Here is a 23,777-nt window from a genome sequence, read left to right as displayed (position 1 = left end):
GTGCCTAGGAAGGGCATTATCGAAGAGGGAACGACAATTGCAGTTTGGTATTTGCCAAGAAAACCCATTCATATCAGTGCTATACATATACTTCCAGATATTTGAGGTAAATGTAGGCAATAATGTTGTGTGGGCCAGGCTGTACAATATGAACATCATTAGAAGAAACGCCAGCATTTCATTATAACCTAATTTGGTTTAGATGTTACATGAACTATAGAGTAAATATGCAACATTATTATTATTATTATTATTACAGTCCATGCAGGGAGCTTTAGCCTTCTGAAAAGAGCTAGTAGCCTTGCTTGTGGGAGAGGGCGTGGGAGTAGTGCTCCACTGCAGTGGTGCTGTCAGTTGTAATGTAACACTGTAATCACGCCCTCTCCACCCCTTCCCCGAGACAGGTGGTCGGGGACCAACGCATGCCAGCAGCATCGTTCTCCCCTTTAGAAAAAAAAAACTTGACAGTGGCGGCCAGCTACCCTGGCTTGTCCCTGATGGAATTAGAATGTGACCTCAACGGGTTGAGAGGCCGGGCAGCTAACGGGAAACTTAACGGCATTGGAGAGCACATTTCCGTCGGGGTTTCACTATGCCGTTCTCCGCACATAAAGCAAAGCAAAGCAGATATGTGTGTTTAATGGCAACAGGGATCACGTTAAATAACAGGTAACTGGAACCTGGTTGATGTAGCGCGCATTGGGTCGTGATTAACCACTTTTCAGTGTAATCTAAGAGAAAACTTGACCGGGAGGTTATGGCTTCGAGTTCAGGTAAATCGACTAATCAACCTACCGGTGCTTGTAACGGGACTGCTGCAGACTTCACCAACGTTGAGCAGGAACTGTATGACTATCAGATGCACACGAAAATGTGTAAGAAAATAGCGCAGCTTACCAAGGTAAGAATACGTTCTAAATGGATATGCATGCCCATGCTCATATGATGTGTTAGAGTATCGTAAAGATGCCATCGCTCAGGTCAGGATGCAGTATGACGATATAATCACACACGCCCAGACATAAATGCTGCAATGCTTAGTTCACCACGATCCTACGTAGTGTTTTTGACCTCCGACATAGTCAGCATTGTAACCTTGTTGCATTGCAAAAACTCAATTTAACGAAAGAAAATAGTTTAAAAATCGAAGAATGCATTGAATATGAACTTTCTTTGCATAGGCTGACTGCATATAGCATGTTAGCGAATGGAAAGTGGGTTATATTGTTATTACCATCATCCAATGAGTTTTCCTGTCCACTAACAAAGCAGCACCTGCAGACAACGCATGAGGGCATGAATACAAATCTGGTCTATACCCAGCTTACATTTAAAACCTGATAACCGCAGGTATAAAAGCCTACAAACCAGCCTGGTGCTGTCAACTTCTGAATTAAACAGTGCATACAATGTGTTTTCCATTGTCAAACCCGGGGGATACTGTTCTACATAGGCAGTTAGATATACAAAAAACGTACTCTTATCAAGACGATAGGTAGGATAAGCCTACCATGCAATCGTGCCTTAGGTGCGTGTGTCTTTGCTTGTGTCAGCATTTGTGTCAGTGTCGATGTCCAGTGATGGCTGTCCAGTGGCAAACACAGCAGGACTCCAAGACAAGACGTGCTCATCTGAGCAAGTCGTTTAACATAAAACTCCTATTCATATAGCAAGGTGCTGAACGAACATCTGGCTGTGAACAAATATATGTTGCTCACAAATCCTTGTTTTGTGTGGTGTGAAAAACTCATATATTGCAAAGCCACATTTTGTCAGTTTTCTTTCATACCCCCAGGGAAAGAAAAAAGCATCTCCAAAGAGGCCAGTTTACAACTGAAATCACTGCTGCAGGCCAACAGTATAATCTCACAAGGAAAACTCTCTAAATGCAGTGTAGCACAGTGTAAAAAATGGACCACTCTTGTCAATTATAATAATTAAAAACTATGGATGGTTGAAATGCCATAATGCAGTTTTTCTGAAATGAAAGACTTCCACTGAGGTCTTATTTTGAGTCCTAGTGCAGAAATGTCACACCTCATCTAAACAGTCTGCACATTGCGATCTGACGCGTAAATTATCTTTTATGAGTATAGAGGTTAATCAGAAGCAGGGCAGACTGTGCCCTCACTCTCTAAACAAAGTGGGTCAGGAGCCGAAACTCTAACCCAGCTGGGAGCCCTGGCATGTGCATGCAAACACACACGCAGACACACTCACACACATTCTCATACAGACTCAAAGACTCACAGACACACACACACACATATGCATAGATAACTCAGACATCCAGTGACTTGCTAAAGATAACTGAGCAGTGTTTGTGTTTACATGGCAAGAGGGGAAGATGAATCCTGCCAACTGCTCTGCTTCCCTAAACTTTCCACAAACACAAACACAAACACAAACACACACACACACGTGTTCGTGCATATGCCTTGATGCAAGCACACACAGACGTAGCTCGTGCAGACACACACGCGGACACACACACGTACGTGCATATGCCTCGGCGAAAACACACACGTACGTAGCTCATGCAGACACACGTGGACACAAATACATACAGCCATTCACAGATCTGTATCTTTGCTCACACACGTGCACATACACAGACATACTCTGGAACTCAAAATAGCACTTGTACATTTATATATCCCTATTACAACACACATCAGGCACCCCTTGAAACTCTGTTGAATTCACATGAAATGCGTTCCCTTTTCCTCTTATTTTTGACTTCTACCTCTATCTAGCAATGGATGAAGGTTAAAGAACACTTGAGATATTGATCGGGAGGGTGTGCTGTTTTAAGAGGATGCATGGGCAAGGTAAAGATGTTCAGATCTGACATAGATAGCCAAAGGCCTGGCAGGCAGCAGCAGATCACTACAGTGGAAAATGTCCTTTTGATGCAAGAGAGCAGAAAAGACTGAAATCAGCTGTGTAGATGAGGAGCTGGAAGAAAAGAATGCATAACCCCTGATGCCTTGACATGAATAGGATGTGGCAGCAGACGGAGTTACAGAGCCTCTCTCAGAAAGCAGGTGAAGAAATGAGAGGAAAAAGACAGTCAAGCACAATAGAATACTCAGCCTAAACCCTTGCCTTGCCGTTTCATTCTGACAGCAGGGCCAGGAAGAACATGTTTATGGATTGCATGTACATATTTTGTCCAAAAGTGACGTACAAGGGAGAGAACAGTCAAGCTACGAGCATTAGAACTCTGGTGCAACAATAAATACTACTTTGCATAGGAATACAAATAAAATAAACATGAAAATAGAAAAGAAGTGCAGGAATGTAACAGCTGTAAGTGAAGGTTAGGCACTAGTCAAAGTGGCAGTTTAGGAAGGGAGGGACTCTCTGAAGACTTTGGTAAAGAGGGAAGCCCCTGCTCTGGTGGTGCTAGGCAGTTCGTTCCACCAACGTGGAACTACAAATGAGAACAGTCTTGGTTGCCGTGCTTGGACAGACGGCAGAGCCAAACGATGCTCACTAGACGAGCGCAGTATCCTGGGTGTAACATTTGCCCTAACAAGAGCATTAAGGTAGTTGGGAGCAGACCCAGCAAGCACTCTGTACTAGGCAAGCATAAGTGACAAAGTGACATGCAAGCTGTCATTGTCTCAGTCAATAAAATAGGCTGGTGAATAGGGTGATGATGTGGTTTAATAATGTGGTAGTGTGGTATTTCATTAAGACATTAAAAATGCGGAAATACCATTGCATGTCTTAGAAGTACAGATCTATAGCCATTCTAAATTAAAGAGTTTCCTTGAGGGTCCATGGTCAATTTCCTTAAGTTCAATGTATTCATGGACATCAGAATGTCAACAACTACTTGCTTATGTCACGGTATCTTCTTAACAGCATGTAGATCTATCTGTCTATGGGGATTAGGGCTTTTCCCTCTTCCGATTGACAGCTGTCTGCCTCTCGCACTGTGTTTGTGTGTGTGTGTGTGTGTGTGTTATTGTGTGTGTGTTTGTGTGTGTGTGTGTGTGTGTGTGGCAGAGAGAGTGATAGAGTCAGCGATGTCCTCCATGTGAGATTGGGCTTGAGTCAGCGAGGCCTGGAAGGGGAGGGTTATTTGTTTTCACAGCCTCCCCAGTATCCAAGCACAGCCTCAAATATCAAAGCTGTGTTACCACAGAGAGCCCTGCTCCTCTGCTCGGCCTTTACCAAACACTTCTACCTGTTATCGATTCAACAGGAATATTAATTTCATGCTTTGCTGACTGTGAAGCTAGCAATCTTGGCACCAACATGAATGCCACTATTGATTTAGATTTCAGATCCAATCACCCTTGGAGGGGCGAGAAAATCTCAGACATGGTCCGCATATGAAGAGGATGTGACAATAAAAATGAGACTTCCTGTGTTTCCTGTCTTCCTGTCATCTCTCTGAGACATGCTAGCGTCCCTCTAAACTGTGCTCTATCTCTGTCCCAAAAGCCCCTACACAGCCACTCTGTGGATATACAGTGTATTTACAGCATGCTAAAAAAAGGCTCCTGGACACTTGTCACAAATGGTTGAGGTGACTTTCCTTGATTTTGTTATTGCTGCCCTCAGTAAAAATATGCTCGGCTCACTATTGAAGGGCGGATGTGGAGTAGGGCTTCGGTGGGAGAGAGAGTGAGCAGGAGAGAGGTCGCTGCAGTCAATCACAGGGTGGAATGTCCGGCACTGCTGCCATGGCGATTTATCACAGACAGAGAGGCGTCACGGTAACACAGGAGCCTCGGCTGGTATAAATGAGACGTCAGGGGTCCGTAAGGGGATATGATGACACTGGGAGTGGGGAGGCCTGTGAGGAGGGTTTGCTGACAGGGACATGGAAAGACAAACCATAGCAGACGTGGACACACATGCGGAAACCTCACCAGACACACACACGCACACATGCATAAGCAAGCATACATGTATTTCTCCCAACAGAAGTGTGAAATCCAGATTCACTGACAAATAACAAATGGCCCAAAGGAGTCAAATCTGACCACACACTGTACAAACATAATGTACAAATAGATAAGAATCACAAGCTCTTGGGAGGATGTGTGCCTGAAAGATCAGAGAGGCTTCAGTCTGCACTACATCAAAGTCTCCTCCTCACTGCTTACACATACCTCAGAGGTTATGCTCACGCAGAATACATGATCTGTAGGGAGATGATTAATCACCACTCTCAGCAACTCCAAACAGCATTTAGAAGCATCCAGTCAAAGCAACCAAATTAATTTGCAGCCCCTGTCGAGGAAAATTGTACCTACATGGCATTATGTTCTGCTTATGTTAGATAAGATATCATATTTGATGTCGCTATTAAATGTTTAACAGTTAGTCAGTGAATGGTAATATGCTTGTCGGTTATGATTAAATGCTGGGGGGTGTTAGTCCTCGCTCCTCTCACCACACCTGGTGTGTGATTTTCAGGTAATATACTCACTGAACACCAAGAATGAGGAGCAGGAGGCCACACTGCAGTCACTCCGCCGCATCGCAACGGAATCGCAGGGCAGCCAGTTGCAGCCAGCTGCTGAGGAAGAAGAAGGGGAGGAGCTTGCTCTGAGGACACGCCTCCTGGAGCTGCAGGCCTTTGTGGAGGAAGAGCAGAAGAAAGGGGAGCAGGTGCAGACCGAGTTTGAGATCTTTCGGCTTCAGGTGAGGGGCCGTTGAACACTGCTAGTCTGTCTGAAGGGTGAGGCATAGATGGGGTAGAAGTAGGACTATGTGTCTATTAAGAGTCTACTAAGGCTAAATGTAATTAGGGCTGCAAGGGAAAACAATCATATTTAACACTTTAAATGTTTAATTAGCTTTCCAAAGGTATGGTGAATTAAAAGACCTACAGGGCTGTTTACCTGCCATAACATCTAAGAACCAAAGCTGCTTCACTGTGACGGACCGAGCCTCGGTTGCCGTCGAAAATGTGTGGGTTTGGCCCGAAAGCTCAGAGACAGAGTGAGGGTTCAGATTAAAGCTTTATTATGCTTCCAAATATTCTTGAGAACTGCTAGGCCTCTCAATAGGCAGAGGACAAAAAGCAGCAGTCTCCAGTAATATCACCTGCTCAGCCTCTCAAGAGGCAGAGGACAAAAACAGCAGTATCAAAACACTATTAACAAGGAAAAGGACACAATGCAGCATTACATAGATCAATTAAAATACCTGCTAAGCCTCTAAATGGGGTAGAGGTTCAGCAGTCTCAAAAAGGTCCACATACAAGACAAGACTAGACTAACTGAACAAGACAGAACAATGAACATACACCTGGCGGCCAGCACCATTTTTACACACGGGGGGGGGGAAACACAAACACTAAACAAAACACAATGACAAGACGGACCCGAGACACGAACATAGAATTCCTTCACAATTATAAACCACATAATTCACTATGTTTGTGTGTGTGTGTGTGCAATCCATGTCTGTTGGGGTGCGCTAGTGGTTGGAGAGATGGGGAGAAGTGCGAGTTCATGTGCGGTCGCACCACGACCGTCACAGTCACCTACTCTTGCATGTCTCCACAGGTGGAGGAGCAAGACCAGCGGTCCCAGGAAGAGCACGCCGAGCGGGTGACCCTGCTCAAGCAAGAGACCCTGGAGCTGCGGAGGGACTTTGAGGCTCGGCTGCAGAGCCTGGAAGAGGAGAGGGACCGCACCCACAGCCAGCTGGAGCGAGCCAGGGAGGAGAGCCGGGCCCTGGGGCAGCAGTACCAGGAGCTGCAGAGAGAGAGGGAGGAGGACAAGAAGAGGGAGGAGGACGAGAGGAAGAAGATGGCCGAAGAGGAGAGCAAACGAGCATCGGAGGAGAGCGAGAAGCAAGTGCGTGCCCTGGCGGAAGAGCTGAGGTTGCTGAAGGAGGAGAGAGAGGGATGGGAGGAGGAGAGGAGGAGACTGGAGGGAGAGTGGGAGAAGAGGATGCGGGAAGTGAGGGTGATGCATGAGAAGGAGCAAGTAGCCAACAAGAGGTCTCTGGAGCAGAACCTCAGCGAGCAGATTAGCCAGTGGCAGCAGAAGGAGCACGAGAACCGCAAATCCCAGCATGCAGTTCTGCAGCAGAGGCTGAGGAAGTTCGAGGGGGAGCTGGAGAACAATGAGCAGAGACTGAATGAGAGCAAGAGACACTGCCAGAAACTACAGGACAAGATTGAGGTGAATACGCACGCACACACACACACACACACACACACACACACACACACACACACACACACACACACACACTCAAACACATGCACATACACACGCACTCAAGCACACATACACACAGACACACACACACACACACACACTCAAACACACGTACACACAAGCATGCAATCAAACACATGCACACACACACACACTCACACACACACACACAGATGGCAGTCAGACCACCAGGAATCCTCTAATTCATTCTCCTAGTTGAACAGAACTACACACAAACACAGGGTGGTCAGTATGACAATAGAAAAGGAAAAGGCCTCCAAATGCCTTCCTTTAACTTACTCGTACACATACACATTTAGAGACAGAAAGTGCAGTAAGCTTTTCTCAGTGACTCAGAGCGAATGACTGTGCCCCAAAATTAAAGATGGCCATCTGTGCACACACAACCACACAGACATGCTCAGGCAGTGTCAAAACTGTCGAATAAATGAAGTGAAATAAAGTAAGACATAGCCTCAAGCCACCATAATGTTTGGATGGATGTAAACACAGTCACAAGTGCGACAAGGTCTTTTGTATTCCAAAGCTGTGGCTGCTGTCTTAGAGGTGTGGCCGTCTTCATCGACTCACCATCTCCCAAAAGCCACGTTGGTGCAAATGTATAATTAGGGGAGTTAAAAGCCACTTCCTCCACTTATTGTAGAGAAGATTAAAGGTTTCGTCATGAGTACCCTCAATTAGCAAACACAGCTGCCTGCACAGAAGCAGATGGCTTCGTCCTCACAGGGTCAAACAATCATGTCCCGAAATTCTCTCTCGTTCTCTTACTCGCTCACACACACACACACACACACACACACACACACACACACACACACACACACACGTCACTGCTGCCAGCTCATACACACACACACACACACACACACACACACAGTGTGCCATTTTTTTTTCATTAGTGTACACACACACCGCATAAAGGCACTCAGACACATGAGGCCATTTTCCATCCCATAAAGTTTTAAATAAAATTTTAAATTTAATTTCCTCTCACATGACTGTGCATGTTTGAACTCGTAACATGCCTGCACATTTGTTGCTGTAATTGTTGATGAAATGACTGCAGTACCATGGTCTGCTCTCCTCCCATGCCGTACTAAAGCCCATTCAGTGTGACAGAGCTGTGATGTGTTTACTGGGCATGTCCAAAAGCTGCTGTCAGAGAGCAGCTCTGCCTCAGGCTTTTTGTTTTCATGCATGTTTGTTTTTGGTCTTTTCGTATTGTGTATTGTGCTTGAGTGTGACTGTGGGCTTTTGGTTTTGTTATGCTCTGTCATGTGTGAATGTGTGGCATTGTTTTTGCTTTACTGTGTGTGTGTGTGTGTGTGTGTGTGTGTGTGTGTGTGTGTGTGTGTGTGTGTGTGTGTGTGTGTGTGTGTGTGTGTGTGTGATGCCACATGTTCTTATTAGCACTGCAGATAATAAGCCCAACAGTGTTATCAATATTACACATTCACCCCTGAGACCAGATTACATTGAAGCAGAACTCAGAATACAGATCCACCTGGTAATAGCCCTTCAGTCTTTTATAATGCAGCAATGTATTGGCATGTTAACATCCCACAAACGAATAACCAAGAATAGAAAGACAATGCATTGGAACTTCTTTTTGTTCCTCTTATTGTAGGATATGACCAGCACCTCAACTCATTTACATTACATTATTTATCTTTATTTCTCATATTTATAACACCATGAAATGACCATGGATACCATACCAGATCTCCAAATTCACCTCCTCTCTCTTTCCCTCTGTTTCTTACTTCTTCTCATCTTCATATTCATCTCATTCTACTATTGTCTTTTCCTCTCTCTCTCCCTCTCTCGTTCTACATTTGTCTTGTCCGCTCTCTCTCCCTCTCTCATTCTACACTTGTCTTATCCTCTCTCTCTTCCTCTCTCATTCTACACTTGTCTTATCCTCTCTCTCTCTCCCTCTCTCATTCTACACTTGTCTTGTCCTCTCTTTCTCTCTTTCTCCCTTTCTCATTATACGCTTGTGTTATCCTCTCTCTCTCTCCCTCTCTCATTCTAAACTTGTCTTATCCTCTCTCTCTCCCTCTCTCATTCTACACTTGTCTTATCCTCTCTCTCTCTACACTTGTCTTATCCTTTCTTTCTCTCCCTCTCTCATTCTACACTTATCTTGTCATCTCTCTCTCTCCCTCTCTCATTCTACACTTGTCTTATCCTCTCTCTCCCTCTCTCATTCTCAGTACCTGGAGGAGCAGCTGGAGGATGGTCGTCACAGGGTGCTGGATTCAGAGTCTGGGGCCAAGAAGGCTGAGGAAGAGCTTGCCGTGGCTAAGGAAAGGCTATTGCTGCAGGAGAATGAACTGCAGAAGAAGTCAGGTACTAACATTCTTCCTGTATCTGCTATTAAGACTCTCAAAATGAGAATGATTCCCAAAGCCATTAGTGCCCACCCTAATGTCTACTCTGTCCACCAAGATGTCTCTCAGTTTTAAAATCGATCTAGGCTACATACAGCACAAATGTTGGCTTTTTGTCTTGCTTTGTCGTGCTTTTTCCATTTGCCTTCAGCCAGCGAAACTCAGCAAAAGCTGATTTAGACATGGTTGTCTCCTGTTAGTTTACACATGAAATCTCTTAGACCACATAATTACTATAAATTGATCACTCGCAGCCTAAAGTAACTGATTTGGCAATTTTGTAACGTGAGCAGACTATTTGCTTCATGTTAATTTACATTTAAGGAGCCTAGGCCTCAATCAAGGCCACAGTGTGTGAAGTAGGTCAAAAATCTAGATAAGACACAGTCATTTTGAAAAATATGTAAATCTTGTTGCAAAACTTGGAAATGATCTGCAAGAAATAGGTGAAAATTCCTAAATGTCTTATCTGTTTAGAGAGATGGCTTTGAGAACATAATGTTGCGTTAAGAAATACTTTAAACATAAAATATGAGAATGAAAATGTGAAAATTGATTCAACCCACTAAAGTCAGTATTTTGAGGCCCAAGTTAGAGCTCACACTTCTGTATTCCAATCGTATGCCTATTCCTCATGATCAAATCTTTTTGAATAATTTCAAGTGCAACGGTATGTGGTGTGGCAATGTGTAAATCTGAGCAGTCTAGATGCGGACCTGATGATTCATAGATAGAGCTTCCCTCTGGAAACTCTCTCTGTCTCAGCTCCGTATCTGGTATACCCCTCAAGACAGATGCAGGCTAACACCCATCTCACTTGCTCTATCTTCTCTTTCTATCTCTTCTTTTTCACCCTACTCCTCTCTACATCCTTATGTCTCCCTGTCTCCCTCCATATCTCCCACCCCCCTTGCCCCTTGCCTGGCCTCTGCCACTCTACCAGATGAGCTGATGAGTCAGAGTTCGTCTCAGGTGAAGGTGTCGGCGGAGGTGGAGGAGCTGAGGGCCCAGCTGAGCCGCATCAACCTCCGCAATAAGGAGCTGGAACTGCAGAGCAATGGGCGGAGCAGTGACCATGCCCGCATGCTGAAACAGGTAAGCTACAGCTGGTACATACCTCTGAAGGAAATAAATAAACTTTAAAATATGGTGAATTATGTACAAAGGCCACACTACACTCCTATGCCTGCCTTGTACACCGAAAACAAAAATGATCAGAACAGATTAGGCCAACCTAGTTCATTTAGCAAGGCTTACAGCTATCTTTTACCCAAAGCCCATTCCGATTCATTCACACAGTAGGCATATTATACATGAAGGACAAAATATAACTGTATGTTCTGTATGTATTGTGGTAAATACCAATGAAAATATGTTGATTTATAACTGAATATATGTGGATAACTAAATATATGTTGGAAAAATGCTACATATTTAGGTAAAATAACTAAAATATTATATGGCTGTGCATCAGCACTCAGACACCCTGGGCACCATGCGTCTGGAGCTGCAGCGAGCTCACGCCGAGGAGGTTCAGAGGCTGCGGCAGGAGGTGGAGAAGGAGAAGGAGGAGGGACGCGAGGAGGTGGAGGAGGAGAAGAAGAGCGTCAATCAGCACATGGAGGAGGAGCGGCGACGCCTGCGCGAGCAGCTGAAGCGCGCCCTGGAGGAGGTCATACGCAAACACGCCGCCGAGATGAGGCAGGCTAGCGCCGCGCTGGACGCCGAGAAGAAACGTGGCCAGCAGGTGAGTACCAGTACCTCCTGCTCCATCAAGTGTGCCGCCGATCTGTAGGGAAGCAGCCTCGCATAGCCAGACGTATATTAACATATTGAACTAAAATGTCTAAACTGAAGGAGGATTGAAAGTCTTTGGCTAGAATAACAGGGAAGTTAGGCATGGGTCGGACCAAAACCGCCCAGATATAGACAATATGAGGGATGTGGATGTGAGATCTCACTGCAGTGACCTCCTTTGCATTGTGATGATAACAATGGCACATCTGTGTAAATGCAAACAGTCCAATGGGGACATCAGTTGTCATTCTTCCTCTTGATAGGGCTCATAAACACAACAAATGCTGGTCTGCAGCTGTCATTCCGGGAGGTCGGGTTAATGAGAGAAGACACACTGCTGAGAGGCTCATTCACAGAGCTCTCTGACACTTCCTGTCAACACACACCGCACGAGGCTTACGCACCCCTGCCGCAAAGCATTTACTCAAACACAGCAAATTAGTTCATTTAGAATTCCTCCGACAACTACAAAAGGGGTTTCATGCTGTAGTTGCTCATTTCAGTTAAGTGCTGGGTTGAGTATTATGTTGTAGATTCCATTCAGTGTGCAAAATAACCTCCCATAAAATTCTTTCTTCTAAATAAAGTAGTTGGCGCTGCTCCGCTGGTCCGCTGGAAAAGGCTGGGAGTAGGACGACGGGTCATGGTTCTGACTATGGCCCTAGAGAACCACTGATCCAAAGTGACAGCAGTAGTTGTGAGCAATATGGCCGATGGGCCGCCGAGGCATAGTAGATTTTGGCTGAGTTTCCACCCTACAGACCTCACTGATCCATGGTTGTTCCAGATCAGCTGTCTGTGACTAAAGCAGGCAGGGCTCACTGGGCTTTTGTGCAGCTGGGATAGTCTGGGAGTCTCACCCTGGGATTTACAGAAAGCTTCAGCTCACCTGATAGGGCTGTAGCATTAGCCATGTGCCAGATCATCCAGTCATCTCTCTGTCTGTCTCTCCCTCTCTCTCGCTTTCTCTCTCTCTCACACTCTCTCTCAACAGGCTTTGGATTTGAAGATGTCTGCATGTCTTACTTTGATCACTTTTTAAATGATGTACATTTGTAACTTTACCGGATGAAGACATTCTAAATCCAAGTTACAAGTAAAACTATCCCTTAAATTAAAATGGTAATGCAGTATTCCCCAGGCAGAGTAAATCTGTAGTACTGGTGAAGTCAGCAGGCAGAATATTAATTTCACAATAAAGGTACAGAGCATCTCCTCCCTCTCTCCCACGCTCTCACTCACTTTCTCTCACACACTAACACACTCACACACACACACACTCACACACTCACGCACACTAACACACTCACACACACACACACACGTTAACCTAAAGCAGTGTTTGTGATTTTAACCGGGAGGTGTTATTCAGCTTGTTTGCCACAGACATCCTTGAGCTAAAGTAGGCCATTGAGTTCATTTGAGGCCACACACCCTCACAGGTGCACTCAAAGCACAATCTTACATTCATGCCCTTTTGCACACCTCCCCAATTACCACGTTATATAAGGGATGTTGAAAGAAGTCTTTTCTCACTAATGTACTGGAGCAGAGTAGTGGAAGTTAAATGGTTTGACTTAAGACAAAGGGTTCACAAATTAATCTCCTGTCTGTTTAGTCTGTTTTTTTTCTTTGTGTTCTCTATGAATATTGTCTCCATGATAACAGGAGCTCCTCTCCCACACGGAGGAGCTGAGGAAGAGAGGTGAGGAGGAGAGGCGGAGCCTGGAGGTGGAGCGGGATGAACTGAAGGTGCGCCTGCAGCTGTCAGTCTCAGAGGTGAGAGGTCAACACACACCACTGGTGAAACAAACAGAGGTCTATATAATAATAATAATAATAATAATAATAATAATAAACTTTATTATTACCTTTCATGCAAAAGGTGAAACAAACAGAGGTCTAGTACATTGATTTCCTGTTACTAGTGTCATAGGTTATTTCTGGAGGGTATTACTTGACGATGCAATACATAATATGAACAACTGCAGAAAATAATGAAGAAAGTTAGTCTAGGGTGTTACTAAATTCATTGAATATTAATTATTGAACCTGCGTTAAACAGTTTTTTTTCACATCCATATCTTTGTTTGTGTACATATGAGTGCATACGTGTGTATGTGTCTCCCAGATTTCTCGACTAGAGGAGGCAATCCGACAGAAGGAGAGGGAACGAGAGAAGGAGAAGGAACGGGAGACGGAGAGAAAGCGTGAGATGGAGCTGGAGAGAGAGAGGCAGAACCACGAGGCGACGGCAGAGCAGAGGCCAGTGTGTGGTGTGGAGTGTGCCGTGCTGAAGGAGCAGCTGGAGCAGGCACACACTGCCATGGAGCAGATGCAGGTAACACACACACACAGACACACACTCACACACACACACGCACACACACACACATACACACACACACACACACACACACACACACACACACACACACACACACACACACACAGCAGCCAGACCTCACCACAGCCAGACCTCACCAGCCAGCCACTGACTCCAGACCAGCCACACCAGCAGCTAGCAATGTGCCATATAAGCCCGGTACAGTTAGGCAAACTATATGTGCACCGTGCAGTGACTGCTGAAGAACCTTCAAGCATCTGTATAAGGCCCACACAGGACCATAAACCATAAAACAAACAACAGGAATATCTTCACAATTCCACCAAAGTTATACAGGAGCTTGTACTACTACTAATGTGCATCCATAGCATCTGATAGGAACCCAGATACATATCTTTTAACCAGAACATCTAAGCACACCATAAACCACACTGATAAATGTATTAATCAGGAAAATTAGATAAAGACTATAGGAAACGAGAGTAGATAAAAAACTATATCTGTACAAAACACTACCAGTAGAAACCTAAAGTTGGGCCTTATTAACATATGGTCCTTAACATCAAAAGTTTCACTTGTAAATGAGTTGATAACAGACAACCATATTGAGATTTTCTAACTTTTTCTAACTGAAACCTGGCTAAAACCAGACAAATAGCTGGCCTTAAACTGCCACATGCCCCACAGAACAGAATGTGGAGGTGGAGTAGCAACAGTTCTCTTGATCTACTCATCTAAATCATCAATGTGCCTACTAGACCCGATCCCTACAAAACTACCTAAACACACACTACCTTTATTTAATGAGACACTACTTGATCCTGACAATCTGGCTAACTATAGTCCTCTATCCGACCTCATTTTCTTGTCAAAGCTACTTGAAAAAGTAATAGCAAAGCAACCTACTTCCTTTCTACATAAAAACAATATCCAAGAAGACCTCCAATCTGACTTAAGAGCCCATCACAGCACTGAAATGGCCTGAATGACTTACTAATCGCATCTAATCATGGGTGCATGGGTGCAGACCTGAGTGGTTGTTTCAACACTATAGATCATAATATTTACACCTGAATTTCCCTAACGGGATTAATAAAAGTTTATCTTATCTTATTTTGCTACCGAGACTTGAACATCATGTTGGCATCAAAGGCTGCACCTTATCCTGGTTTAGGTCCTACCTTTCTGACCTTTCAAGCAAGCCATCCAATCACACCACTGTAAGTTATCCCCAAGGCTCTGTGCTTGGACCCTTCCTCTCCTCCTTGTATATGCTTCCCTTAGGTTCTGTCATAATGAAGCATGGCATTAACTTCCATTGCTGTGCTGATGACACCCAACTTTACCTACCCATGAAACCTGATGAAATTGTACAGTTACTCAAGATGTATAAGCATGGGTGACTAACAACCTCCTGCTCTTTAACTCAGATAAAACTGAGGTTATGCTTGTCGGCCCTAAACAATTGAGAATTACATCCTATAGCCAACTACCCCCACACTCTATGGCATCTCATAAATATCCAACACTAGCACCAATAATATTGGTGTAATTATCAACCAAGACCCCCTACTTGACTCATACATAAAACAGATCTCAAAGACATGTTTTTTTTTTCGTCTACGCATATTGACATTATCAGCCATCTATTCCTCCTAGATGCAGAAAAACGAAGCCAAGCTTTTATTACGTTGTGACTAGACTACTGAGTAAAGAGCCTCTAACAGAACACTGCTGTTCGCACACTTACTAGAACTAAAACATATTTTTTATCCTTTACGGATCCCAGGAACAGCATGTGACGCGTGTTGCAGCTATTGCCAGCGAGTTGTGCACTGTTGTTGTGTCCTGCCAACCTTGCTATTCTAACTAAAATTCACATGCCCCATTTCAGCCAATCATAACTAAACATAGCTCTATCATCTTACTGTATACTATACTTAACTATATCATATTATGCTATTAAATATTATGCTGATCAAATGGCCATATTACCTACGTAAATGTATCTCTTTATCTGTTTAGAGTCTAGCACACACACACACACACACACACACACACACACACACACACACACACACACACACACACACACACACACACACACAAAAACATTAAATGTCACATGCATTGATAAGACTTCAATGAGGCTCCACCTTTCGCCCTCTCTCCCTCTGGGCTCCTGCTTTAGCAAACAACACCACAACCTAAACAAGCCCAAGGACAGAGTCAGGCAGCAATACAAAACCCTCACTCAAATATGCCTAGCCTGGATTGGGAACAAGAAAGTGTGTCTTTATCTGCTAGACATTACTGTTTGCCTGGTACAACCTGGTGTGCATACATGTAGTGTGTGACAAGCTGGCGGGTGACGGCTGTGGTTTCCAGGTGGAGGTTGACGAGCAGAGGTCCAGACTGCAGGGGAAGGTGGTGGCCTTGCAGACCGAGAGGGAGGCCCTGGAGCAGAAGCTTCTGGAACAGTCCCAGCAAAACCTGGAGGAGATCAGGTGGGGTGTGTGTGTGTGTGTTCTTAGTGTGAATATGGGTCAGCACTACACTGACTGGTTGCAAATGTTTAAGCTGTGTGTGTGTGTACCATTTTGTCGTCACACTTCATTTTTTGTCCTATTTGTAACCTGTTACATTTCTAATCACTACTTTCCAATGTACTGAGTAAAGGGTGGTACCTTACAATCTAGAAGTGCTGCAACCCTTTTCTCAACAGAATCATAAATATCTGAATCCAAATAATACCTTTGATGTGTGTGTGTGTGTGTGTAGGGTGCAGAATGAGCAGCGGTTTGCAGAGAAGCATCGGTCTGCTGTGTGTGAGCTCCAGAGGGAGAGAGAGGCGGAGATCAGAGAGGTCACTCAGCACTGGCAGACCAGAGTAGAGGAGCTGCAAACACAAGTAAACCACATACACACACACACTCGTTCACTCACACACACACACACACACACTCATTCACACACACAGACACACACACACACGCATTCATTCACACACACAGACACACGTACTCACACACACACACACACACACACACACACAAACACACATATTCACACACACACTCATACATATCACAATAAACATTTGTATTACTTTTTTCAATATTTTAGCAATATAAGAATCAGAAAACAGAAAGATAAGTTGTTTCGTATTTTTGGCAATGTTTTTGCAGCTAGTATATCATGCTGTATGTCGATGAACACATCATACTACTTTATTACCAAACACACACGCACATAAACACACACATACATACAAACACACACACACACATACATACACACACACACACAAACACTGAAAAACAGGCTCACTCCCTCACACTGTTGCTCTGTGTGTGCTGAAGTTAGAGGAGAGGAAGAGGGACTCGGGTGTGACTGAGGGTGCCAGGGAGGAGCGGCAGGGCAGCGGAGAGATGGACAGGATGAAGCAGGAGATCCAGAAGACGAGAGAGCTGAACAGCACGCTGCGAGCACAGCTCCACGCCACCGTCCAGGAGAAAGAGAGGATGATGAGGAGGCAGCAGCTCAAGGTAGCTACACACACACACACACAGACACACACATAGCAGCATAGCATAGCACCTTTCTGTATACGTTGGAGGCTCTTTATTGAGCTGTTGCTACATCCAGACAGGAGAGCATTTCATTTATATAGTTGCAACGTAATAAAAGCACATATACGCAGACACACAGACACATACATACACACACAGATACACACAGACATAGACACACACACACACACACACAAAGCCCAGGTCCAGCTCTTTATTTTTCTACTCATATCAGATCTCTTCAGCTGTTGCTGCTTTATCTGAAACAGACTGATAACACCACACTTCTAATCAGAAACACAGGTTGTGCAACTCTTAATCCCACTTCAAGAAAAAACACCGTAATGGAAACCCGAGCATACCTGAGCTTCCAGAAAAAAACAAGCCCCAAATCCCCTGAATCCCAAGCAGGGCTCTGCTCAGTGCTGCCCTGTGTTGACTGCTGAGCTCAGGTGACCTATATTGCAGGCAGACCACGAGCAGTATCAGAGTGGCCCATATGGGGAGAAATAAGAAATGCAGCGAGGAACATCTAAAGGCTTTCAGTAGGCTAGCAGTGCCACTCTCACACAAAGAGCTCACTGACTGACAGTGTGAGAGTGAGCAAGCAAGCGAGCGAGAGAGAGAGAAAGAGAGAGAGTGAGAGAGAGATGGATAAATAATTCACTGCACAAGATTGCCCACTGAGCCCAGGGGGTGTGGTGGTGGAGTGTGTTTTTGTGTGTATGTGTGTGTATGTGTTTGTGTGTGTGTGTGTGTGTGTGTGTGTGTGCGTACATGTGTGTATGTGAATGTGTGTGTGCGTGTCTGCACGCGAGTGTAAGCAGGTTCACAAACCAGACAGCTGCTGTTTAGTAAATCAAAGTCTGCGTGAAGCAAGAGGGTTGGTGGAATGTGTGTACATGTGTAGGAGAATGTGCTGTTCTATATCGGACAATATGTGCATGTGTGGTATGTCTATGGATATATGTATAGAGGATATATGCATGTGTGGTATGTGAGCTGTATGTGTGTGCTTATGTTTAGATTTCACACCAAGGCAAAAGTATGTACACATATAGACAGAGAGTATACACATGTTTCACATGTAAACATTTGTATCACAGATACCCACTCAGGGCTAGAGCATAAATAGTTCTCTTCACGCGACGCTACTGATATAAATGAGTACGGTACACAGGGAGCCCTGCTGCTGGGGACATACTATCAGAACATGAGGAGTACAGCTGGTGTGCTTGTCTTTGCTGTCTGTAGGCGGTGAAAGAGGAGGAGGATGAGGAGGAAGAGGAGAAGCGAGGTGAAGCGAAGGAGAGGGGAGAGAGGGATGCGACGGATGAGAGTGGATGGCGTGAGCGTCAGGAGGAGGTGTTGCGTGCGGAGCGACACACACACCAGCTGACCGTGGCAGCCCTGGAGGCGCGGGCTCAAGAGGACCTCCAGGCGGAGAGACAACGCCTGCACACCCAGAACAAGCTGCAGCTGGGTAACACACACATGCACATGCACACACACACACACACACACACACATGCACATGCACACACACATGCACACACACACACAAACACACACACACAAAGATGCACATTTACACGCACACACACACACACACACAGGGGAAACGCATATACACACAAATCACCACACAAGCTGATCATCACACACACATACAGCATAACCTTCAGCTGAGTAACTTGGAGCATAGCTCACAGCTGCATAGCAGAGACCATAGCATCTGGACACACACATTCCTGGACATTTGTAGTGAATATTCAATAATTTGTTCTCTAAGTTATAACCAATTATATTTAGATCAAACAGAAAGTCCACACATTTCGCTGTTATCATTCTATCAGGATATCTCTATCATACGCCAATAGGCTAAATAAACATAACAGACACACATAAACAGAAATAATACAGTACATATACTGTCTGTGTTCGTTTGTTCGCTATTCTGTCCGTGATAATTTACATAACAAAAAATGATCCAAACGTGAATCAGTCAAAAAATGAACAAGAGTCTCGCAAGGCCGCAGTGTCGGCCTGCTTCTTCGATTTGCCTTAAGAATAAATCCTAAAGTCCCGTGTGTAAATGTTATCCCAAGAAGGAAAACAGTCCTCTTCAAAATCAAAAATAGCAATACATTGCCGTTGTACAAAAAAACAGGAACAAAAGTCCTCCGTATTCATATACTCCTTTAACTTGCTTTGTGGATTGGTCCAGAGACTGCAGTAGGTGAAATATATTCCATAAACATACATATAAACAAAAGAGCATTACACAAACTGGCATTTGGCTGTTTAGGTCGTATTCAAGTTTGAACTTCTCCACTTCTCAATTCAACACACCACTGTGAGAAAAACAAACCTCCCCCGTTTGAGCGTTCACCTGCCTCTCTACAAACCAGGAGCGTACCTATTTAAAGTGATAGGCCTACACATAATGAGATTAAGGCATAAGGATTGCTAAATTACTGTCCCATAGGTATTTCGGGCAGTGGGATAAGGTACACATATCAAATGGCCAAACTGTGTTATTTTCCAGCATTCATATGCTAATATATAAGACACTCAATATTATGTGAACATCACATAGTGTTTATGTGTGTTGAATTACTGGTGTGCATGCGTGTGTGTGTTATATATGCTGACTGCATATTTGTGTGTATGTGAGCAGAGAAGCAAAAGGCTGAGCTGACCCAGCAGCACACAGAGTGGGTCAGGCAGGTCACACAGAGACACATGCAGCAGATTGAGGACCTGCAGGCTGAACTACGCACACACACGGAGATGGTGGCGCTACAGCAGGTAAACATATCCACACACACATTAACACACACATACATACACACTCTCTCATTCTCTCTCCCTCTCTCTCTTTCTCTCTATCAGGACCTGAAGCAGCAGAATCAGCAGCAGTCATACGAGAGACAGCTGGACGAGAGCCGCAGCGAGGTGCAGGAGCTGCGCCGGGAGAACGCAGAGCTGAAGGAGCGTTTCAGCGCACTGATGGAGGAGAGAGAAAGAGACAGGGAGAGGGAGAGAGAGAGGGAAAGACGAGATGCCTCTGGCCCTGAGGAACACACGTACTCAAGGTGAGAGAGAAGTCAGCGGGCGTCTAAGCAGGGACAGAGAAGATTGAGACTGAGAGAGAGAGAGAAAGAGAGAGAGGGAGAGAGAGAGAGGGGTAGGGGGAATATGGGAAGAAGGGCTCCATTACAATCGTGGATGAATAATCAGTTTTTCTCATCATTTTCATCCCAGCTATGACTGTAATTTCCCTAGAAGAAATAGGCTCTTATCTGTGGGTTGTATTCCATCTGTAATACTAATTGTAGGGCCTATCACAATTAAGCCCTATCAGACTGCCACAAAACTGAGGCAGTATCTCATTTTGTGTGTGTGTGTGTGTGTGGGTGTGTGTGTGTGTGTGTGTGTGTGTGTGTGTGTGTGTGTGTGTGTGTGTGTGTGTGTGTGTGTGTGTGTGTGTGTGTTCTTGGGCAGCTCATGGGAAGAGCAGAAGAGAAGCAGAGAGGGGAAGGAGGAGAGAGAGAAGAGCAGGAGGCAGGATGTGGACAGCATGAAGAGAGATCACAGGAGGGAGATCCAGACCCTAATCTCTGCTCAGACACGCCTACAAGCCCGCATCGTTGCCCTGGAAACAGAGTACTATGCTTTTAATTATGAATAGACCTGCCTCACACACACACAAACACACACACACACACAAACAAACAGACACTCAACACAGAACCACATACGTACACCATAAGAAAAATCCAGTGCACTCCATTGATTTGTTTACCTTCAGTTTGCCTTTTTGAAAATAAGTGAGAATTATGTGATTTGACTGCGTACGTGTGTTTGTGTGTGTGTGTGTGTGTGTGTGTAAAGGCTAAGAGAGCGCGAGGACAGGAGCAGGAGGCGAGAGTCACGCCTGGAGGATTTACACACCATCTCTAAACTTCAGGACAAACTCACAGAGAGAGACCAGCTCATCAAGAGACTGGTGGTGAGACCTGCACCCACGCTGAAGCATGCATTATAGCACATGTATGAACATAGCAATCTAAGGCTGTCTTACATGTGACACAAATGGAATCGTACTGAGGTTTGGGTTGTGTTTTCTTTTGGTAGGAAGAGCGGCATCAGCTGTCCCAGCATCCTCCTGCGGGTGATGGAACTCTGAAACACTATGACAGCAAGACCCACTATGGCAGTCTGACACCCACATTAAAGGTGCATTATCTCTTTCTCTTTCTCTCTCTCTCTCTCTCTCTCTCAAACACACACCAACACCCATGGAGTGAGCTGAAGGAACTAAATCCCAGTGACCCATATGTTAACAGGCTAAAACAATAGTGCCAGCGCCCACCTGTTATATTTGATATGATAGCAGTCATTAGAAACAGGCTTCCCCAGAGCAGTAATGGAGTTGCTGTTCTTTGCATCCTACAGAAGAAGGCCGTGGAGGAGACTCCTCCTCGCGTAACCAGCGTCCCAAACCTCAGCGCCTACGAGAGGGGTTACCAAACCCCTGAAGCTGGGACATCTGTTTCTCCGCAGACTGCACGCTCGCCCAGCTTTGAGCCTAGTTCCCGGGGTCTCCCCTTGTCACGCACAAGCACCCCAAACTCAGGCTCAACTCTGACCCCCAACCTCTCCCCTGGCCAGAGGCATGGGCGCTCGCCACCTCATGAGTACCCGCACCAACACCTGAACTACACACACATGAGGTGAGCGTCCAGTGACCGCTCCTGAAGTATAATGTAAAAAGCGCTATATAAATGTGATGTATTATTATTATTATTATTATTATTATTATTATTATTATTATAAATGTACAGGCACTGCTCCACCATTGATAATAATATTGAGATGACTGTAGTGGTGTACAGGATCTGATCATTTTACAATTGTGTTTCATTTTGCAGTCTAACTTTGTTTTAAAGGTACTGCCAAAGCAATGCAAAATGTATGTTACATGTCTAGGCTCTGACCTATGCACTAAATATAACTAAATTCTATTGCTTGTTTTCTACTGAGAAATTGGACAAGCGCTTAGAAAGCCTCACTTCCATAATGGGCCAGTCCAAGCCTAATGAGCCAGTGAAAGTCTCCAGTGAAAGAGATGTCTCCAAGCACACACACACACACACACACACACCAACACAAAAACACACATAACACACAAAGAAACACCTTTGGAAGTGTATTGCAAGGTTTAACGAAACGTTCTGGACTGTGGCCATGGCAACACAAAGTGGTCAGGTCTGTTTCCATGGTAACAACCGCTAGATAGTGAAGATGTTCCTGTATCATCAGTCGTATGGGACTTTGGGCACAATTGGGCTAAGTAAGACAAGTATTTGCCTGAGAACACACAATTTAAGACTCAAAGAAAAAAAATGGACCAGTTATTGTGGATGAAGACTTCAGAAGCCTGTCGTCCTTTGATCCTAATTCTTGTTTTTCTCTTTCTACCCTTACCACTAGGACCCCCACAGAACAAAGAGTGATTGAGACGGCACCACCAGATGGACAGGACCCTCAGAGACAAGAGTGGTTCACTAAATATTTCTCTTTCTAAAGGACCCCTGGCCCAAGGCTGCCCCCACTCATACCTGATTATAACCGTATACAACGCTCAGTGTGTCATGAAAAACCTCAAAACACACTTCAGTTACCTCAAAGCAGATCAAAGACTGTATAAACACACAGAGTTTGTTTTATCATGTTGTGTATGTTTGTGTTTGTGTGAGTGCGAGAGAGAGCGACAGAGAGAGTGACTGGCCGAACCATGCAAATATCATGTGCTTATTCAATGCTGATGTATTGTGTATAATGTGACAAATAAAAATATTTTATTTTTAATATCATTTATACACACAATTTCTTCCATGATTGTTAGCGCTCACTTATATGGATTTATTGTCAGTAAGTGTCAGTATACATTACATCTATACAGCTTCAGTAAGTCCTGGCAAACCCACTTATGTTCATATACTGAGATGCAGTCAAATACACCCTGCCAACAGCAGTGCAGCATGCAGAAACAGTGTATGTAGAACACAGACTGTCTTCTTCCAAAATGTTTCAGGCGCCCGGCAGCTCTGTGTGCCCTCGGTGGAACAGGCTGCTGTGCTGAAGCGTGTCCGTGGCCGACTGGAAGACTAGCAGGTCCCTGTGGAAAGCACGCAGAACGCTCTTGAGCGCCCTCTCCTGGGCTCCCTGAGCTCTGCTCTTATACTTCATCCCCAGCAGCTTGTCTGTCAGGTAGTTCAACCACAGCACATTAGTGTGGGGGTGGTACTCACTCCAGTCATTACTGCGAGAGAGAGAGAAAGAGAAAGAGAGAGAGAGAAAGACAGAGAGAGAGAGAGAGAGCGGCAAGGGAGAAGTAGTGGAAGAGCGCATGCGAGAGTGTGATTAGCTCAGAGTGATG

The 23,777-nt window shown here is 44.8% G+C and overlaps 1 protein-coding gene across 2 annotated transcripts; it reads left to right on the top strand.

The window, feature by feature from the left end:
- The first annotated feature begins 455 nt into the window (after nt 1-455).
- On the top strand, nt 456-23,208 carry fam184b (family with sequence similarity 184 member B). Of its 2 annotated transcripts, XM_080837652.1 has the most exons (19): nt 456-901; nt 5,440-5,667; nt 6,537-7,160; nt 9,437-9,572; nt 10,557-10,708; nt 11,088-11,360; nt 13,079-13,189; nt 13,542-13,751; nt 16,146-16,264; nt 16,539-16,668; nt 17,120-17,305; nt 18,584-18,812; nt 20,010-20,140; nt 20,225-20,427; nt 20,837-20,998; nt 21,227-21,344; nt 21,470-21,571; nt 21,791-22,068; nt 22,829-23,208. In XM_080837652.1, exons 1-19 carry the CDS (start codon nt 758-760, stop codon nt 22,920-22,922), a joined length of 3,630 nt encoding a protein of 1,209 aa, XP_080693778.1. In that variant the 5' UTR covers nt 456-757; the 3' UTR covers nt 22,923-23,208. The 2 variants fall into 2 exon arrangements, with proteins under 2 accessions (XP_080693778.1, XP_080693779.1); XM_080837653.1 differs by lacking the exon at nt 20,837-20,998.
- Nucleotides 23,209-23,777: the final 569 nt, after the last annotated feature.

This window comes from Sprattus sprattus (assembly GCF_963457725.1).
Source record: "Sprattus sprattus genome assembly, chromosome: 4".
NCBI classification, from domain to species: domain Eukaryota; kingdom Metazoa; phylum Chordata; class Actinopteri; order Clupeiformes; family Clupeidae; genus Sprattus; species Sprattus sprattus.
The sequence above is the reverse complement of the archived record's forward strand: the minus strand, read 5'-3'. Positions and strand labels throughout refer to the sequence as shown.

What these genes read in the sequence shown, in the direction of transcription:
- fam184b (XM_080837652.1), top strand. Translation starts at nt 758, where the DNA reads ATGGCTTCGAGTTCAGGTAAATCGACTAATCAACCTACCGGTGCTTGT. An exon ending in CCAGAACAAGCTGCAGCTGG is followed by an intron (nt 18,813 to 20,009) that starts GTAACACACACA and finishes GTATGTGAGCAG; the next exon opens with AGAAGCAAAAGGCTGAGCTG. An exon ending in CTGAACTACACACACATGAG is followed by an intron (nt 22,069 to 22,828) that starts GTGAGCGTCCAG and finishes CCTTACCACTAG; the next exon opens with GACCCCCACAGAACAAAGAG.